Source organism: Rana temporaria, chromosome 4, assembly GCF_905171775.1.
Source record: "Rana temporaria chromosome 4, aRanTem1.1, whole genome shotgun sequence".
Taxonomy (NCBI): Eukaryota; Metazoa; Chordata; class Amphibia; order Anura; family Ranidae; genus Rana; species Rana temporaria.
In genome coordinates this window covers 266,794,447-266,809,238 of record NC_053492.1, presented here as the reverse complement: position 1 = coordinate 266,809,238, position 14,792 = coordinate 266,794,447, and the positions used below count along the sequence as shown (strand labels likewise).

The 14,792-nt window shown below is 45.0% G+C and overlaps 1 protein-coding gene across 1 annotated transcript in view; it reads left to right on the top strand.

Annotated features, from left to right (window-relative positions):
* The first annotated feature begins 743 nt into the window (after positions 1–743).
* TRAF3IP2 (TRAF3 interacting protein 2) overlaps positions 744–14,792 on the top strand; it is a 58,147-nt gene continuing 44,098 nt past the window's right edge. The window contains exons 1-3 of the mRNA XM_040350251.1: positions 744–852; positions 8,700–8,979; positions 13,139–13,226. Of these exons, the coding sequence (XP_040206185.1) occupies positions 8,706–8,979; positions 13,139–13,226 (362 nt within the window). The 5' untranslated portion in view covers positions 744–852; positions 8,700–8,705. The remainder of the gene's footprint in view (positions 853–8,699; positions 8,980–13,138; positions 13,227–14,792) is intronic.

The following is a 14,792-nucleotide window of genomic DNA, read 5'->3' as shown; positions in this document are numbered from 1 at the left end:
CTCCTTGTGATAACAGTAAACAGGACAAATAGAGAGGGTGGATGCCTTTAGCAATACTGTAATGCCACGTACACACAATCCGATTTTCCATCGGAAAAACCTTGGATGTTTTTTCCGACAGAATTCCGCTCAAGCTTGGCTTGCATACACACGGTCACACAAAAGTTTTATTGAACTTTTCGACCGTCAAGAACACGGTGACGCACAACACGACTAAGAGCCGAGAAAATGAAGTTCAATGCTTCCGAGCATGCGTTAAATTGTTTCCGAGCATGCGTCTGAATTTTGCGCGTCGGAATTGCTACAGACGATCGGATTTTGCGACAGGAATTTTTTCCGTCAAAAAACTTTTGTTGCCGAAAAATCCCACAGCTAAAGTCCGATGGAGCATACACACAGTCAGAATTTCTGTTCAAAAGCTGACATCGGAGTTTTGCTGTCGGAAAATCCAATCGTGTGTACGGGGCATAAGTATCTTCTTTTTCTGTATGGCTCTGTTTTAATTTATTTTTGCCATCTGACAGGGTCATCTGAAATATTCCTTTTAAGTGCACTAACTGTTCAAAATGTTATGTCTCTGAAGCTACTATCACATTCTGTGTACATGACCTATTTCTGTGCTTTCAATACATAGGAAAGTTTACCTGTTCACTATTTACTTGCTCATCTGGCTTTTCAGCCTGTAATCCTAGCTACGTTTTACGTCATAGGGAGGAGAGAATTTGCATAAAAATGTGCGTGATATTGAAAACCATTTCCTCTTCCTGGTTGTACATTCACCTCGGAGTCCTGAGATACACACATTCAGCAGATTTCAACACTTTGTTAAATTCAGAGATTGTTCTTACCCAGGTTAGTACCTTAAACTCAAATAGTTGATTTGTGTTTGAAAGTGTATGTCCAGAGTTAAAGTAACACATCCTATTTGTATGCTGAGTTCATATGGGATAGATGGCAAATACGAGGTTTGCGGCTTATAATTCAGGCAGCAATTCTTCACCCTGTCAGACGTCATATTTACTAACTATCCCTCAGAAAGGGAACCATGCAGGTCAGAACTTTTTCTAATTGTGTACAAGCTGTGAGTGCAGATGTTACAAAATATAATGTAAACAGCAGCAATTAGCACATTTTGATTGAATTTGTTTACATCAGTGAAAAATCTAAATTGTTTTTATAAGGCCCCAATTTACAATGACATACATCCGTTTATAGGACATTTCTTAAAGGATCACTAAAGGAAAAAGCTAAATAGCTTCCTTTACCTTACTGCAGTACTGGTTTCATGTCCTTATTGCTCGTTTTTGCTTTGATGTTGCTGTAAAACTGCTCTGATCTCCACACTTCCTGGTTGTCTTTTTCCTTATAACCATCATACTAGGAGCTTTTCACGATGGTCTAAGCTGTCATTACTGTGTGTCGAAAACTTAACAGAACCAATCAGATTCATTTTAAAAACAAAACACTGCCCTGGATTTGTTTGTTTTTGTTCTGTGTGTCTCTCTAGTTCACAGGAACATGAAACCAGTTTAAAAGTGAAACTAAACTGCAGGCACATTATATGATTGATTTTTATCTATTTGTAATCATTTTTAAAAGGAATCAGTTAACTTGTATGTCTCTATACCCTGTAAACAGTCATTTCAGCAAAAAAATGTTTTTCCTTTAGTGACCCTTTAATGCATATAAATGCATGCAGTAGGTGGGGGTGAGTTTCTGCACCTAGTAAGCCCAGAGTAAAACAAGACCATTGTGTACAACTGCAAAGTAGGAAGCAGAGTCTGCATATGTAACGATCCAATATGGCTGCCCCCAGGGACAGATGATATTATAAACATTACATACAACAAGGTTTTTAAATTTCATCAAAACATTAACCACTTAAGGTCCGCCCTATAACAGTCTTAGAGCCCTTTCACACCGAGCCACCCCGAGCTTCGGCGGTAAAACGCTGCTATTTTTAGTGGCGCTTTACCATTGGATTTGCGCAGCTTTTTGGCCGTTAGCTAGGCGGTTTGACCCCCGCTAGTGGCTGAAAAGGGGTTAAAAACGCCCGTGAAGCGCCGCTACAGCGGCAATTTGCCAGCGGTATGGCGGCACTGCCCATTGATTTCAATAAGCAGGAGCGCATTAGGACCGGTGAGTTCACCGCTCCAAAGAAGCTGCTGGCAGGAATTTTTTACTGACGCCCTGCCCTTGGGCTTTCACACTGGAGTGAGTGGAGCAGCTGTTTTAGGGCGTTTTGCAGGTGCTATTTTTAACGCTATAGCGCCTGCAAAACGCCCCCAGTGTGAAAGAGGTCTTACTGCTACAGGGCGGCACCTCTGCACCAGATCACATATATATACATGATCTGGCTCTTCAGGGTAGGGGGCGCACATGTGCACCACAGACGGCTCGCTCCCGCTGTAATCACCACACACAGTGGGAGCCGAGCGCGGGTACCAAAGACTCGATATCCGCCATCACCCGCCAATCATCAGCCAGAGAGACAGAACTGCAATCTGCCTATGTAAACAAGGCAGATGGCCGTTTTGACAGGAAGGAGGGCATGGATCCTGTGTTCCTTCAAAGCAGGGACTAGGATCCATTTTTTTCCCCTAGGAAAAGCACCTTCCACAGTTTAGAAAAACACTGGTTAGGCACACAGTTAACCCCTTGATAAGCTCTGATGTTAACCCCTTCCCAGTCAGTGTCATTAGTACAGTGACAGTGAATATTTTTAGCACTAATCACTGTATTAGTGTCACTGGTTCCCAAAAAGTGTCAGTTAGTGTCAAAATGTCCGACACAATATGCAATCCCACTAAAAAGTCATTGATTTTACTAGTAAAAAAATGTTATAAAAAAATCCTATTGTTTGTAGCGCAAACCAATCAATATACGCTTATTGCGTTTCTTTTTCCAAAAAAATTTACCCGAATACAAATTGGCCTAAATTTATGAAGAAATTTGATTTTTTTTCTATTTTTTTTATAGGTTTTATAACAGAAAGTAAATATATATTTTTTTTTCAAAACTGAAGGTCTTTTTTTTTTATATAGCGCAAAATAAAAACTGCAGAGGTTCGCAACCAAAAGAAAGCTCTATTTGTGCGAAAAAAAGGACATACAGTACTTATTTTTTTGGGTACAGCATTGCACAACCGCGCATTTGTCAGTTAAAGTAACACAGCGCCGTATCCCAAAAAATGGCCTGGTCATTAAGTGGTTCAGTGGTTACATGGTTATTTATATCAAGCTCCCAAATCTGTACATATAGTTAGGTATCCTCTCCTTTCTTTTTCTACAGAAACAATAGTGTCAGAGCTGAGCAGACACACCAGTTTGCTTACAGGTTATGGCTGTACATGACATCTTCGTATCCCCTGCCCACAAGTAATGTCCAAGATGGATAGAGGAAATCATCCCCAACAATGTAAATAAAAGCACTCTTATCCTTTAGGTATGATAACAGCATTCTCATGAAAATTCTTATACCAGCAAACCGCAGTCTGAAATGTGTGTCAGATCGCTTACCTCCGGCGATCTGATTAACGAAACAGCCAATGGCAGGGTGAGCATAGATGAGACGGTCATAACCTTCGGATCAGCGACCACAGTAGTTGGGGAGGGTTCCGGCCATGGGGCCTCCTCCTCCGCGGTTACAGTCCCAGCTATCAAGTCCACCTTGTACTCCCGGGGAGTTTCAGTCGGTGGCTCGATTTGGAACAGATAGGCCCGGCACCTCTTGCACTGAGCAAAGGGCAGGATCTGGACTGCCAGCTCAGAGCAGCGGGGGCAGGACAGTCCAAGGCCTCCACGCTTCCGCTTGAGAACAGCACAAACTTCCCCAGCGTCCGCATTCGGATCCCGGTATCGGTCAATGGTACTCCGCAGGCATCGGATGGACTCCAATAGCAGACATCGGAGGTCTCAATCTCTCGAACGGTGTCGGGGGCACAGACATGTCTGTACGTGTCTCTCTCTCATGGGCGGGCAATCACTCTGCTGCTTGGCGCCAAACTCGCCCCACGTCTCACGCAGGGGTGAGTAACTCCTCCCACTTGAAGTTCTTCTCTGGGCGCGTTGCAGGCACATGTCACTCCGCTGCACGTGCGCCCAGACTTTTGCTACCTGAAGTTAACTCCTTCCTCACTCCGCAGTCCAACACCACGACAATTCCTGGCTCTCAATGGCAGAATAAAATCTCAAAGTTCCGTTGTCAGAGGCAACAGCCAATCCCGGACGAGCCCCCACATGTAGCGCTCACCCCCGAAGGAGTCGCTGGTTATAGATTGGGTGGCATGTTACCTCTGTGATTCCACCGTCTAGGGTAGTTGATGAGAGTCAAGAAATGGAATGTCCACACACCAGGTGTCTTTTCTTGTGCTTTTATTTACCCAACAGGGTAAAACAGTAAAACTTGAGGTAGAGAGTAAAGATGTATGAGGAGGAGAAATAGCAGATTCTGGTGTAACAGAGCAGAAATAGTCCTGCTTCCGACAATACTTCGCTTTCGTCGCCACTCCAGCCGGAGTGGGTATAGTGTACCTGGACAGGCCTCTCACACCGACCTGGCAGCCAGAGTATCACTCGGAACTTTGAGAGAAAAAATCTCTGCCACAGACCCTCCCTAGAACTTAGAACATGGAGACAATCCTCCTTGGTAGAATTTGTGTTAGAATAGCCTTCAGGTAGTGTTTTCAATCAGGTTACCGACTGACAGGTTGCTGACATCCAACCTTTCAGTGTCCGGTTACCTTGATCCCCGATGGATTGTCTAGGCCCTGTTGGATTGCCAGCCTCTCTTGGCTCTCCTCAGGCGGACTCCCCACCGAATAGCTATCTCGCTTGGGATCTTCTTAGAATCGGGGACCCAGTCAAATACTGGGGCCCCGCCACAGCTTTAAATGTTCCGAGCCAACATGGTCCTGGAACCAGGAACACCGCGTGGCACGCGCACCCCGGCCTGGTAGGCCATCTCGCCGGGGGCCGTGATGTGTGGTCACCCTAAAGGTGGGTGCCACCTTAGGAAAAGAACCCTGCCTCAATGGCGTCTGCTACAGAAGTACCCTCCCCCAGCATGCCACGCGAGAGAAACTCCCTCCTGATTGGCTGCTGGCAAGAGGCACCCCAGCCCATGCTCCACTGGTGCCACCTGTCACCAGCACCCCGGCAACAACAGAATGAACCCACAGCGCAGCCCAGCCGAAACAGAGACCCTTTGTAAACTTGCAATCAGAATCAGAGTCAACTACACTCCGATCATCCCTTAACTTTTTACAGCACCGGTACTTGGAAGTACACAGGCGCTACAGCTATAATCTTTTTATATGGACTATAAACTGAAGGACTTATGAATAAATGGTCGTTAGAATGAATCATTTGAGTTTCCATTATTTTTTATGGGAAAATTTGCTTTGATATTCAAGTGCTTTGGATTATAAGCATATTTCCGGTACAAATTATGCACGTAATCCAAGATTTTACTGTACTTTAAGGATGGGGTTTGGGTTCGCTGCTACCACGGTTCAAAGCAAATTTGTTGGCTCCATTCATGATCCTGAAGAATTGTTGTGCAGATTACCCCTTAAGAGGGGCTTTTGGATAAACTGGTACCCTTTTTATAAAGCTTCATGCACACTGGACATTTTACACTGCTCCTAGGGGTGTCTGGCTTTTTTTTGTCAGTCTCTAAATGCCCCTGCATGCATGCATGCATGCATGTGTCCATGCACACAGAGGCATTTAGAATAGTTTAGAGGTAGAAAAAACCCCACTGCCAATGTGTCCAGGAGCAGCAGCATTTTGCCGCTGTTTATTCAAGCAATTGTTGTTGTCTCTTACTCGACAAGAAATCAAATACTGTTGGGCATTCCCCTCTCCTCCTTCGGCTCTTCTTTTCATTCCAGAAAAAAACATATGCCTTTTTCCTCTTTGCAAAGGGGCAACATTTTCTGTTACAGTTGGGGATCGTTGCTCAGGGGGCTCTCTGCATCTCTGAATGAAGCCTTATATTGAATGCAGAGAATTTATTTTAGGTTAAAATGCTTTTTTTATTTGCTTCAAGACTCCCTTTAAAAAAGTGGGCTTTTGTTTCAGAGACAGTGTTTTGGAGCTTTCCCTTTTTTAAGTTTTTTTTTTATGTTGATAGGTCAATATTTAAGAGTATCTACATGTAGCCAAGGTATGCTACTGTAGTTATCATTAAGAGGCAGGTTGTTGTTTTTATGTATGGGTTTGGCTCACTCTAGTGCATGCTGGCTTTTTCCTCCTGTGAGAATGACTAGAGCAATGCATCATGGAACATGTAGTCTGGAGCAAGGAAGTAATACTGTTGGCAGGGCCAATCTGGACCACAGTAAACAGAATGAAATGCACACAGAACAGCCTGCTGGGAGAGGACATACAAAGGCAGGTGTTGTCTGTTTTCAACCTCTCTGGGCGCCATTCTGAACCTGCCAGCAGGAGGTCTGTGTAACAGGCAGTCAGAATCTGTGGCCTATACAGCGGAGAGCCGGATCGCCAGCCTGAGAGGACAGCACCGCTATCGCAGCAGAGCGGACCGGTCATTGGGGTACACCTGCATTCCAGTCCACGGGAAGTTGAGTTGAGTTGCATCCAGAGGCGTTGCTAGGGGGTGCGGGGGGTGCGGTCATGTTGGTTGGGGGGGCGGTTGCACTGAGGGGGGGTTGCACTGAGGGGGGGTGTCTGCACTGAGGGGGTGTCTGCACTGAAGGGGGGTCTGTGTAACATGCAGGGGTCCAGAGGTGCAGGTGGCTGTGTAATGTAAAAAGGGTGCAGTGATGCAGGGTGCTGTGTAATGTAAAGGGGAGCAGAGGGCTGTGTAGTGTAAAAGGGTCCAGAGGTGCAGGGGGCTATGTGATGTAAAGGGGTGCAGAGGTGCAGGCGGCTGTGTAATGTACAAGGGGTGCAGTGATGCAGGGTGCTGTGCAATGTAAAAGGGTCCCGAGATGCAGGGTGCTATGAGATGTAAAGGGGTCCAGTGATGCAGGGTGCTGTGTAATGTAAAGGGGTCCAGTGATGCAGGGTGCTGTGTAATGTAAAGGGGTCCAGAGGTGCAGGGTGCTGTGTAATGTAAATGGGTCCAGAGGTGCAGGGGGCTATGTGATGTAAAGGGGTCCAGTGGTGCAGGGGCTGTGTAATGTAAAGAGGTGCAGGGTGCTGTGTAATGTAAAGGGGCGCAGAGGTGCAGGGTACTGTGTAATGTAAAAGGGTCCAGAGGTGAAGGGGGCTGTGAGATGTAAAGGGGTCCAGTGATGCAGGGTGCTGTGTAATTTTAAAGGGGTCCAGTGATACAGGGTACTGTGTAATTTTAAAGGGGTCCAGTGATGCAGGGGGCTGTGTAATGTAAAGAGGTCCAGAGGTGCAGGGTGTTGTGTAATGTAAAAGGGTCCAGAGGTGAAGGGGGCTGTGAGATGTAAAGGGGTCCAGTGATGCAGGGGGCTGTGTAATGTAAAGGGGTCCAGTGATGCAGGGGCTGTGTAATGTAAAGGGGTCCAGTGATGCAGGCGGCTGTGTAATGTAAAGAGGTCCAGTGATGCAGGGGGCTGTGCAATGTAAAGTGGTCCAGAGGTGCAGTTGTGGAGAGGGGTACACAGTAGTAACAAAAAGATATTGAAGGATGCAGAGGTATGCAGGGGGCACAGTGGGGTGTTTTTACATTTTAACGTGGGGGGGTGCCAGATATTGGATCCGCCCCGGGTGCCAAATGCTCTAGGTACGCCCCTGGCCTATAGGCTCCTGAGATGTGAATTCCGGTTCTGGAGAAAGAGAGGTGGGGGGAGGGGACAAAGAAAAATGGAGAGAAAGAAGAAGGGATAGAACGAACAAGAAAGATGGATAGGGAGAGAGAGAAAATGGGAAGAAAGGGGAAGAAAGGAGAACAGAAAGCAAACAGTAGGGTAAAAAATATTTGAAAAATGTTATTGGGGGGGGGGGGGTGACACCATATTTTACCGCACCAGGTGACACCAACCCTAGTGACGCCACTGGTTGCATCCTGATATAGCACGGTCATTTACCTTGTAGGATCCTGACGAGCTGGTACATATACTAAAGCCAATTTAGACGGGAGCCAATTAACTTACCAGCATGTCTTTAGAGAGTGGGAAGAAACCGGAGTACCCATGCAGGCACAGGAAAGGGAGAACATGCAAACTCCAGGCAGATGGTGTCTTGGTCAGGATTCGAACCAGCGACCCTTTTTGCTGCTAGGTGTCATCCGACCACTGAGTCTGGATCCACCATGTGCCTGAACTGACACCCGGCTCAGCCTCTCAGCGAGCCGGTAAAGGTCTGAGATGGCCGCTCCGCCCCCTCCACAGCCCAGCGCTCCATTGAGTGAGGAGGGAGAAGAGCTAACAGTTAGCAGCTCTCTGCTCAGGGAGCTCTGAAAACTGAAAATCTATTGCTCGGTTCTCAGTGCAGAGGCGCTGGGGGACAGATGCAGCATTGGACCCATGCTGCATCCACCTAGGTAAGTATGAATGCGCAAAAAAAATGATTCCCTTTAAAGCAAGTAAATATAATATAGCTTCCTATCTTTTATTAATGCTCGCAGCATAAGGATTAAAAAATATTTAATGTTGGTTGAGAGAGTTTAGATCGACTTTAAGACCACAAAACATTTCAACCTGGCCCTGGGACTTGGTTATACAGTACTTAACACTACTGTCTTTCTATTTTTTTGCACAGAGTGTTATGATGAACAGGAGTATACCAGAGGAGGATGATGAGTCTATGTATCACGTTATGGGTCGACGACACTCCAGACACAATTCCGAGCTCAGCTTCAGAGGGGCTGAAGGAGGGTCAAGTCCATCTCCCAGTGATATTCCCCAGCCTCAGCTTCCATACCTTATAAGTGATGATACTGGACATGCAACCAGCATTTCAGAAATATTGGACAGAGAATCCATAGATGGACCACGAACGCTAAGGTCATTTCCCACTCCTGAAGAGCAAATGCATCAAGGTAAGTCTTAATGTTGTGGTGAGGAAACCAAAGACAGCTGATATTAATGGAACTTATTTGCTTCTAGTATTTGGCTTCATCAATAAACAGAATTATGAATTAGGCTGTTTCACTTACATTATGTTACATCAAACCTACCAAAACTTACCCAGTGCAAGCTTAAAGGGTCACTAAAGGAAAAAAAATGTTTTGCTGAAATGACTGTTTACAGGGTATAGAGACATAGTAGTTAACTGATTCCTTTTAAAAATGATTAAAAATAGATAAAAAAACAATCATATAATGTACCTACAGTTTAGTTTCGTTTTTGCTGTTGTTTCCTGGTACTCTGATGTACAGAGCCAGAGAGCCAATAGAGGGCAGTGAAGGTTTTGCAAAACGAAACTGGATTGGTGCTGAGGAGTTTTAGACACACAGTAATCACACCTCCTTGATTAGTCACCACGGTGAGAAATCTCCCAGTACTGTGGTGATCAGGAAACAGACAACCAGGAAGTGTCCAGAACAGAGAGGAATTACAGCAACATCAAAGCAAAAACGAACAATTAGGACATGAAACCAGGACTGCAGTAAGGTAAAGGAAGCTATTTAGCTAAAAAAAATGTTTCCTTTAGTGAACCTTTAAGCTAGAGGATCTACAGTTCAGGATCTCTCGAAGCTAGTCAGATTTGCCAGAGCAATCAGAGAGCTACTGTCCTCTGTGACAGTTTGCTCGCTTCTTAGGGCCACAGACAGTAAAAGTGTCAGCAATGCCTTATGGGAAGCTTATTGCTACAGACTGCTACTTCTTTATGTACTTAATTAAATCTACTTACCCAGATGTTTATGAAGGAGGATGTAAACAGAAGTTTTAAGTGAAGGATGTGTAGAGTTTATAGAAGAGGCAGTGGAGGTTTTTTAGTGGTTAACATGCATTGAGCAGGTGACAGGTCGTCTTTATGGAGACATAAAGCTAGATTCACAAAGACTTATCAGTAGATACGCCGCCGTAAGTCCGAATCCGCGCCGTTGTATCTTTAAGCGTATGCTCAAATTGAGATACGCTTCTCTGTTGCTAAGATACGACCGGCGTAAGTCTCCTATGCCGTCGTATCTTAGCTGCATATTTACGCTGGCCGCTAGGGGCATGTACGCCGATTTACTGCGAGAATATGCAAATGAGCAAGATACGCCTATTCACGAACATGCTTTGATACAGCACTTTGGGAACATCCAACTTCTATTGCAAATACCTTTTGAGGCTTTCCCTTCTTATGGAGGGTGTAAATGATGGTTTTCTGCACAACTGTCAGGTCAGCAGTCTTTCCCATGATTGTGATTCCTACTGAACCAGACTGAGAGACCATTTAAAGGCTCAGGAACCATTTGCAGGTGTTATGGCTTAATTAGCTGATTAGAGTGGGATACTTTGAGCCTAGAATATTGCATCTTTTCACAATATTCAAATTTTCTGAGATTGTGGATTTGGGGTTTTCATGAGCTGTAAGCCATATTCATCACAATTATGACAAATCACGGCTTGAACAATTTTGCTTTGCATATAATGAGTCAATCTCATATATTAGTTTCACCTTTTAAGTTGCATTAGTGAAATAAATTAGTGAAAGAAAGGGAAAAGGGAATGGGAATAATTTGCGCTTAGTAAGAAATGTATGTTAATAAAACAATTAAGATAGGGTCCTGAGAAGGACGTCCTGCTGCTAAACACTACAACTTAGATATAAAGTGTAAAAATGTGCAAAAACAGTGTAGCGCTGTAGCGCTACACTGTTTTTGCACAGTGAAATAAATTAACTTTTGAACAATATTATAATTTTTTGAGCATTACCTGTAGACAGGGAATGACAACTCTGAATCCAGTAGTGACATAATACACATTATTTCTGTGTTCATTGGTCTCGGGGGGGTCATGGAATTTATTTTTTCAAATATCCTTCTGCTCTCCAATTTTGAGTTGATTACCACAGTCCTGGCCCTTTCAGAGGAACAGGAGAGCCCAAGAACCACCATGTGCAAGAAGAAAAGTGGGAGGAAGGGGGGTCCAAGTTCAGAGCCCTGTAAAAGTGATCTACAACAAGCTCATGGTTGCAGCAAGGTAATGTTCAGCCACCATGCTGTCCCTTTTTCCCCCCTTATCTTCCATCATCATTATACAGATTTTGAATGAATACAAGACTTCCACTCAGCTTTGTAATCTACAGGGAGATTCAAAGTGGATTTGAGGTGAATGGAGGAATCCATTTTGCTATAGCTGGCAGTGCTGATCATGCAGAAATTTTTCAACAGGCTGTTTGTACAGAAGTTGATCTTCTGTACAACCAGCCTGCCCATACATGGATCAAAATTTGTCTGGTCATTGCCCCTTGACAGAATTCTTTCTTGAAGTACAGAGTTAGGCGCAATAGCTGAATAACAAAACAAGGTGGCCAATGGGCCTCTTAACATAATGGCACTGGTGAAATCCTGACAGATGAAGTCCACTATGGCGATGACCTCTCCCACACTCATGATAGCGTACATTGAAGTTAGGCCCAACTCCTGAGTGGAATTAAATTAAAGGTATCCCACCAGACTTTGGGCCTACCTGTCAAGCCTGCACCTTGTTGGTCTCTCTAGACTAGAGCAACCTTTTCAACCAGGGTGTCCAGGCATCCTTGATGTTTCTTCAGGGGTGCCTTGGCAAAATGCCTAAAAATTGCCCAAAAATTGTATACAAACCAGCATGTGGATAATAAAGCCTGCCCTTTAGTTACACAGGTTTTTATTTGCACCATTACAAACTTCTAGCAGCCAGCATCCTAACGACCAATGGTGTCATTAGGAGGATGTCAGTCGCCTGCATAGCATCCTTGTTTTATCCTCCCCTGACGCTCTTCATCAATGTTAGGGTCACATTAGCTGAGTGATGGAGAAACACTGAGAGAGAAGAGAAACACTGGAATAATAGTTAGTACCAGTTTGCAAAAGTGTATTTGCTTTGGAAGAATAAATCACCTCTACCATTGGGTTTCCTATGTGTGTGGGTGTTGCTGCATTATGTAAAAACGTTTAGAATAGTTTAGAGATAAGAGAAACAACGCTCCAGAGCAACCCTGGAGCACTAGCCCTATGACTCTAACAGCACACAGTATCACTATTTTATTAGCAACCAGGCACAGTAGCAGAGCACACTCCTAGGCTTACAGTAGCACTTCTGGGTCAAAAATCAACACTCTCCATGAATCCCTGTCACTCTCCAAATCCAGGTTTGGGCTAGTGGTATATTTGGGGGGCAATCCAGATTCCTCCAGGCAGCGGGCGGTGACTTCATCCTGCTTCTCCTCGGCTTCACAGCGGCGCGGTTTCCCCTGCATCTCCTCCTCCTCGGCGGCTTACTGAGCCGAGATTGGCCGGGAGCAGATTCAGGAAGACAATAGCAAATATTATTTCGCTATTGTCACACAACTAAGTGGGTTCTGCGCCCCGAGCCCACCCTTTTTTTAATCCAATTAGAACCGCAGGCTCTAATCACATGCTTAAAAAAAAAAAAATTAAATCTATGCGTCCAGCGCCCAACATGTAAATTAGCAGCTGGGTGCACGGATCAGGGGGGCGGCACCACTGGGCCCCTTATGGACGGGCCGCCGCTGGTGGGGTCCCAGTCCTTTTGCTTGGAACAGGTTCAGTCCCTGACTGCAGCGGTAGCCAATAAATATCCTCCTTGGCATACCTTTCTCCTTGTGCTACCCATTAAAGCAGGAAAGGAAGCAATGAGCAGTGCAACCATCTGAATGAAATGTTCTGCTGGTTGGCTTGAAAGAGCTGCCAACTGGGGCTACAATTGTCCGATTGGGCAGTATTGCATACTAATGTGTTATAAGTCGCTCAGAGACCAAAAATTCCTTTTACCTTTAACTAATTTATGAATGGGAACATATTTGCTAGTATTTTTAAAACACAAAAGTGTGAATGGGTCTTAGAGGTACAATGACAACTGAAAAATCCAGACTCTCCCAGTGAAATTGAATATAATATATTAAAGTGAAAATGGGAAGCAATGTATCGTTTTGTAACTAGCAGCTCTCCTTGTTATAATCTAATGAACAGCTTTCTATTCTCACTGTTGTGTTTGGTAAAAACCCAAACACAAGTATGTAATTTTTTCACTTTACTATTTCAGATCCACGACTCCAGCAGTTTGGACCATGTATCCGCTTTCCAATGCAACACCCACTTGTGTGCCAACCACAGCTGCAACCAAACTGGTGGTATGTACGACATACAGTAGCTAGTAACTAGGGTTGTCCCGATACCACTTTTTTAGGACCGAGTACAAGTACCGATACTTTTTATCAAGTACTCGCCGATACCGATTACCGATACTTTTTTTAAATCTCATGTGACAGTGCCACATGTGTCAGTAGTTTTATTTTTATTTTTTATTATTTTATTATTTTTTACAATTTTTATTTTTTACAATTTGTTTAATTTTTTTTACAATGCTTCCTTCCCTGGGAGGGGGGGGCGGATGGACAGTGTCAGTGTGTTTTTTTTTATTATTTATTTTTTACAATTATTTTTTTATTATTATTTATTGCAATTCCTTTTTTTTATTATTATCAGCCCTGTTGGGGGCTTTGGTGAGATATCAGGGGTCTTAACAGACCTCTGACATCTCTCCTCTGAGACAGAGAAAGGGACTAGGGACACACATTCCCCAGTCCCTTTCTCTGCAGCCTCAGCTGTACTGAAAATGAGAGAAGATAATGGCTTCTCTTCATTCATAAACTGAAACGTTGTAAACACAGTTTATGATGTTTCAGTTATGTGAATGTACAGAGTGATCACTGACTCTGAACATTCGGAAAAGGTAGGAGCCGGATTTACCGGCTCTTACTGCCGCTCTCTATCCTGACAGATCGTCTCCATCCAGGACACGGTGGCAGCACAGGAGGGGGGGACACGGCGGCAGCACGGGGGGGGAGAAACAGGGCGGCAGCACGGGGGGGGGAACATGGCGTCAGCATGGACGGAGAGAGAGGGGGGGAGAAACACGGCGGCAGCATGGGGGGGGGGGGAACATGGCAGCAGCACGGACCGAGAGAGAGGGGGGGGAGGAGGAGACACACGGCGGCAGCAGCACCGATGGCAGCACGGAGGGAGATGGCAGTATGGACACGGAGGGGGGCTGGAGGAGGATACGAGGACAGTCAGCGGTGATTAGTGCTTGTAACTCCCCCACTGCACTGATCATCCTGACTGTCCAGGTATCGGCTGAAGCATCGGAGCATTTGCCTGAGTACAAGTACTCGGGCAAATGCTCGGTATCGGTCCCGATACCGATACTAGTATCGGTATCGGGAAAACCCTACTAGTAACCATTTGTACTGTTTTTAGAATTTAGAATTTAACAAATTATTACTCAACTGCTGACTCCCCCCACCCTCTCACTCACATTTCACACCTCTGAGCATGGTGCCCACTTGGAATGGAGGCCGCTTCTCCTTCTTCCCATCCAGGTCATGTGATATGTCACATGATAAAGGAAGAAAAAAAGAGGGGTAGTCTGCCCTCACTCCCCAGCAGTCCAGTGCTGAGACTGAGGTATGTTTTCAGTCTCATTGCTGGTTCTCTGTTGCCCACAGCAGGCTGCTATTGGAGGGAGGAGAGGGTCTGACAGAAGTGGCACTGCAGTCATTCTTAACAATGAGGAGCAGGAAAAGCAGACAAAGCGGATTGGAGGGAAAAGACACACCATTCATTCACATGCTCACAGAAACAGAGCTGAAGATGTCAATCAGCTGAAGGTCCCTCCCTTGTCACCTTTTTTCTCT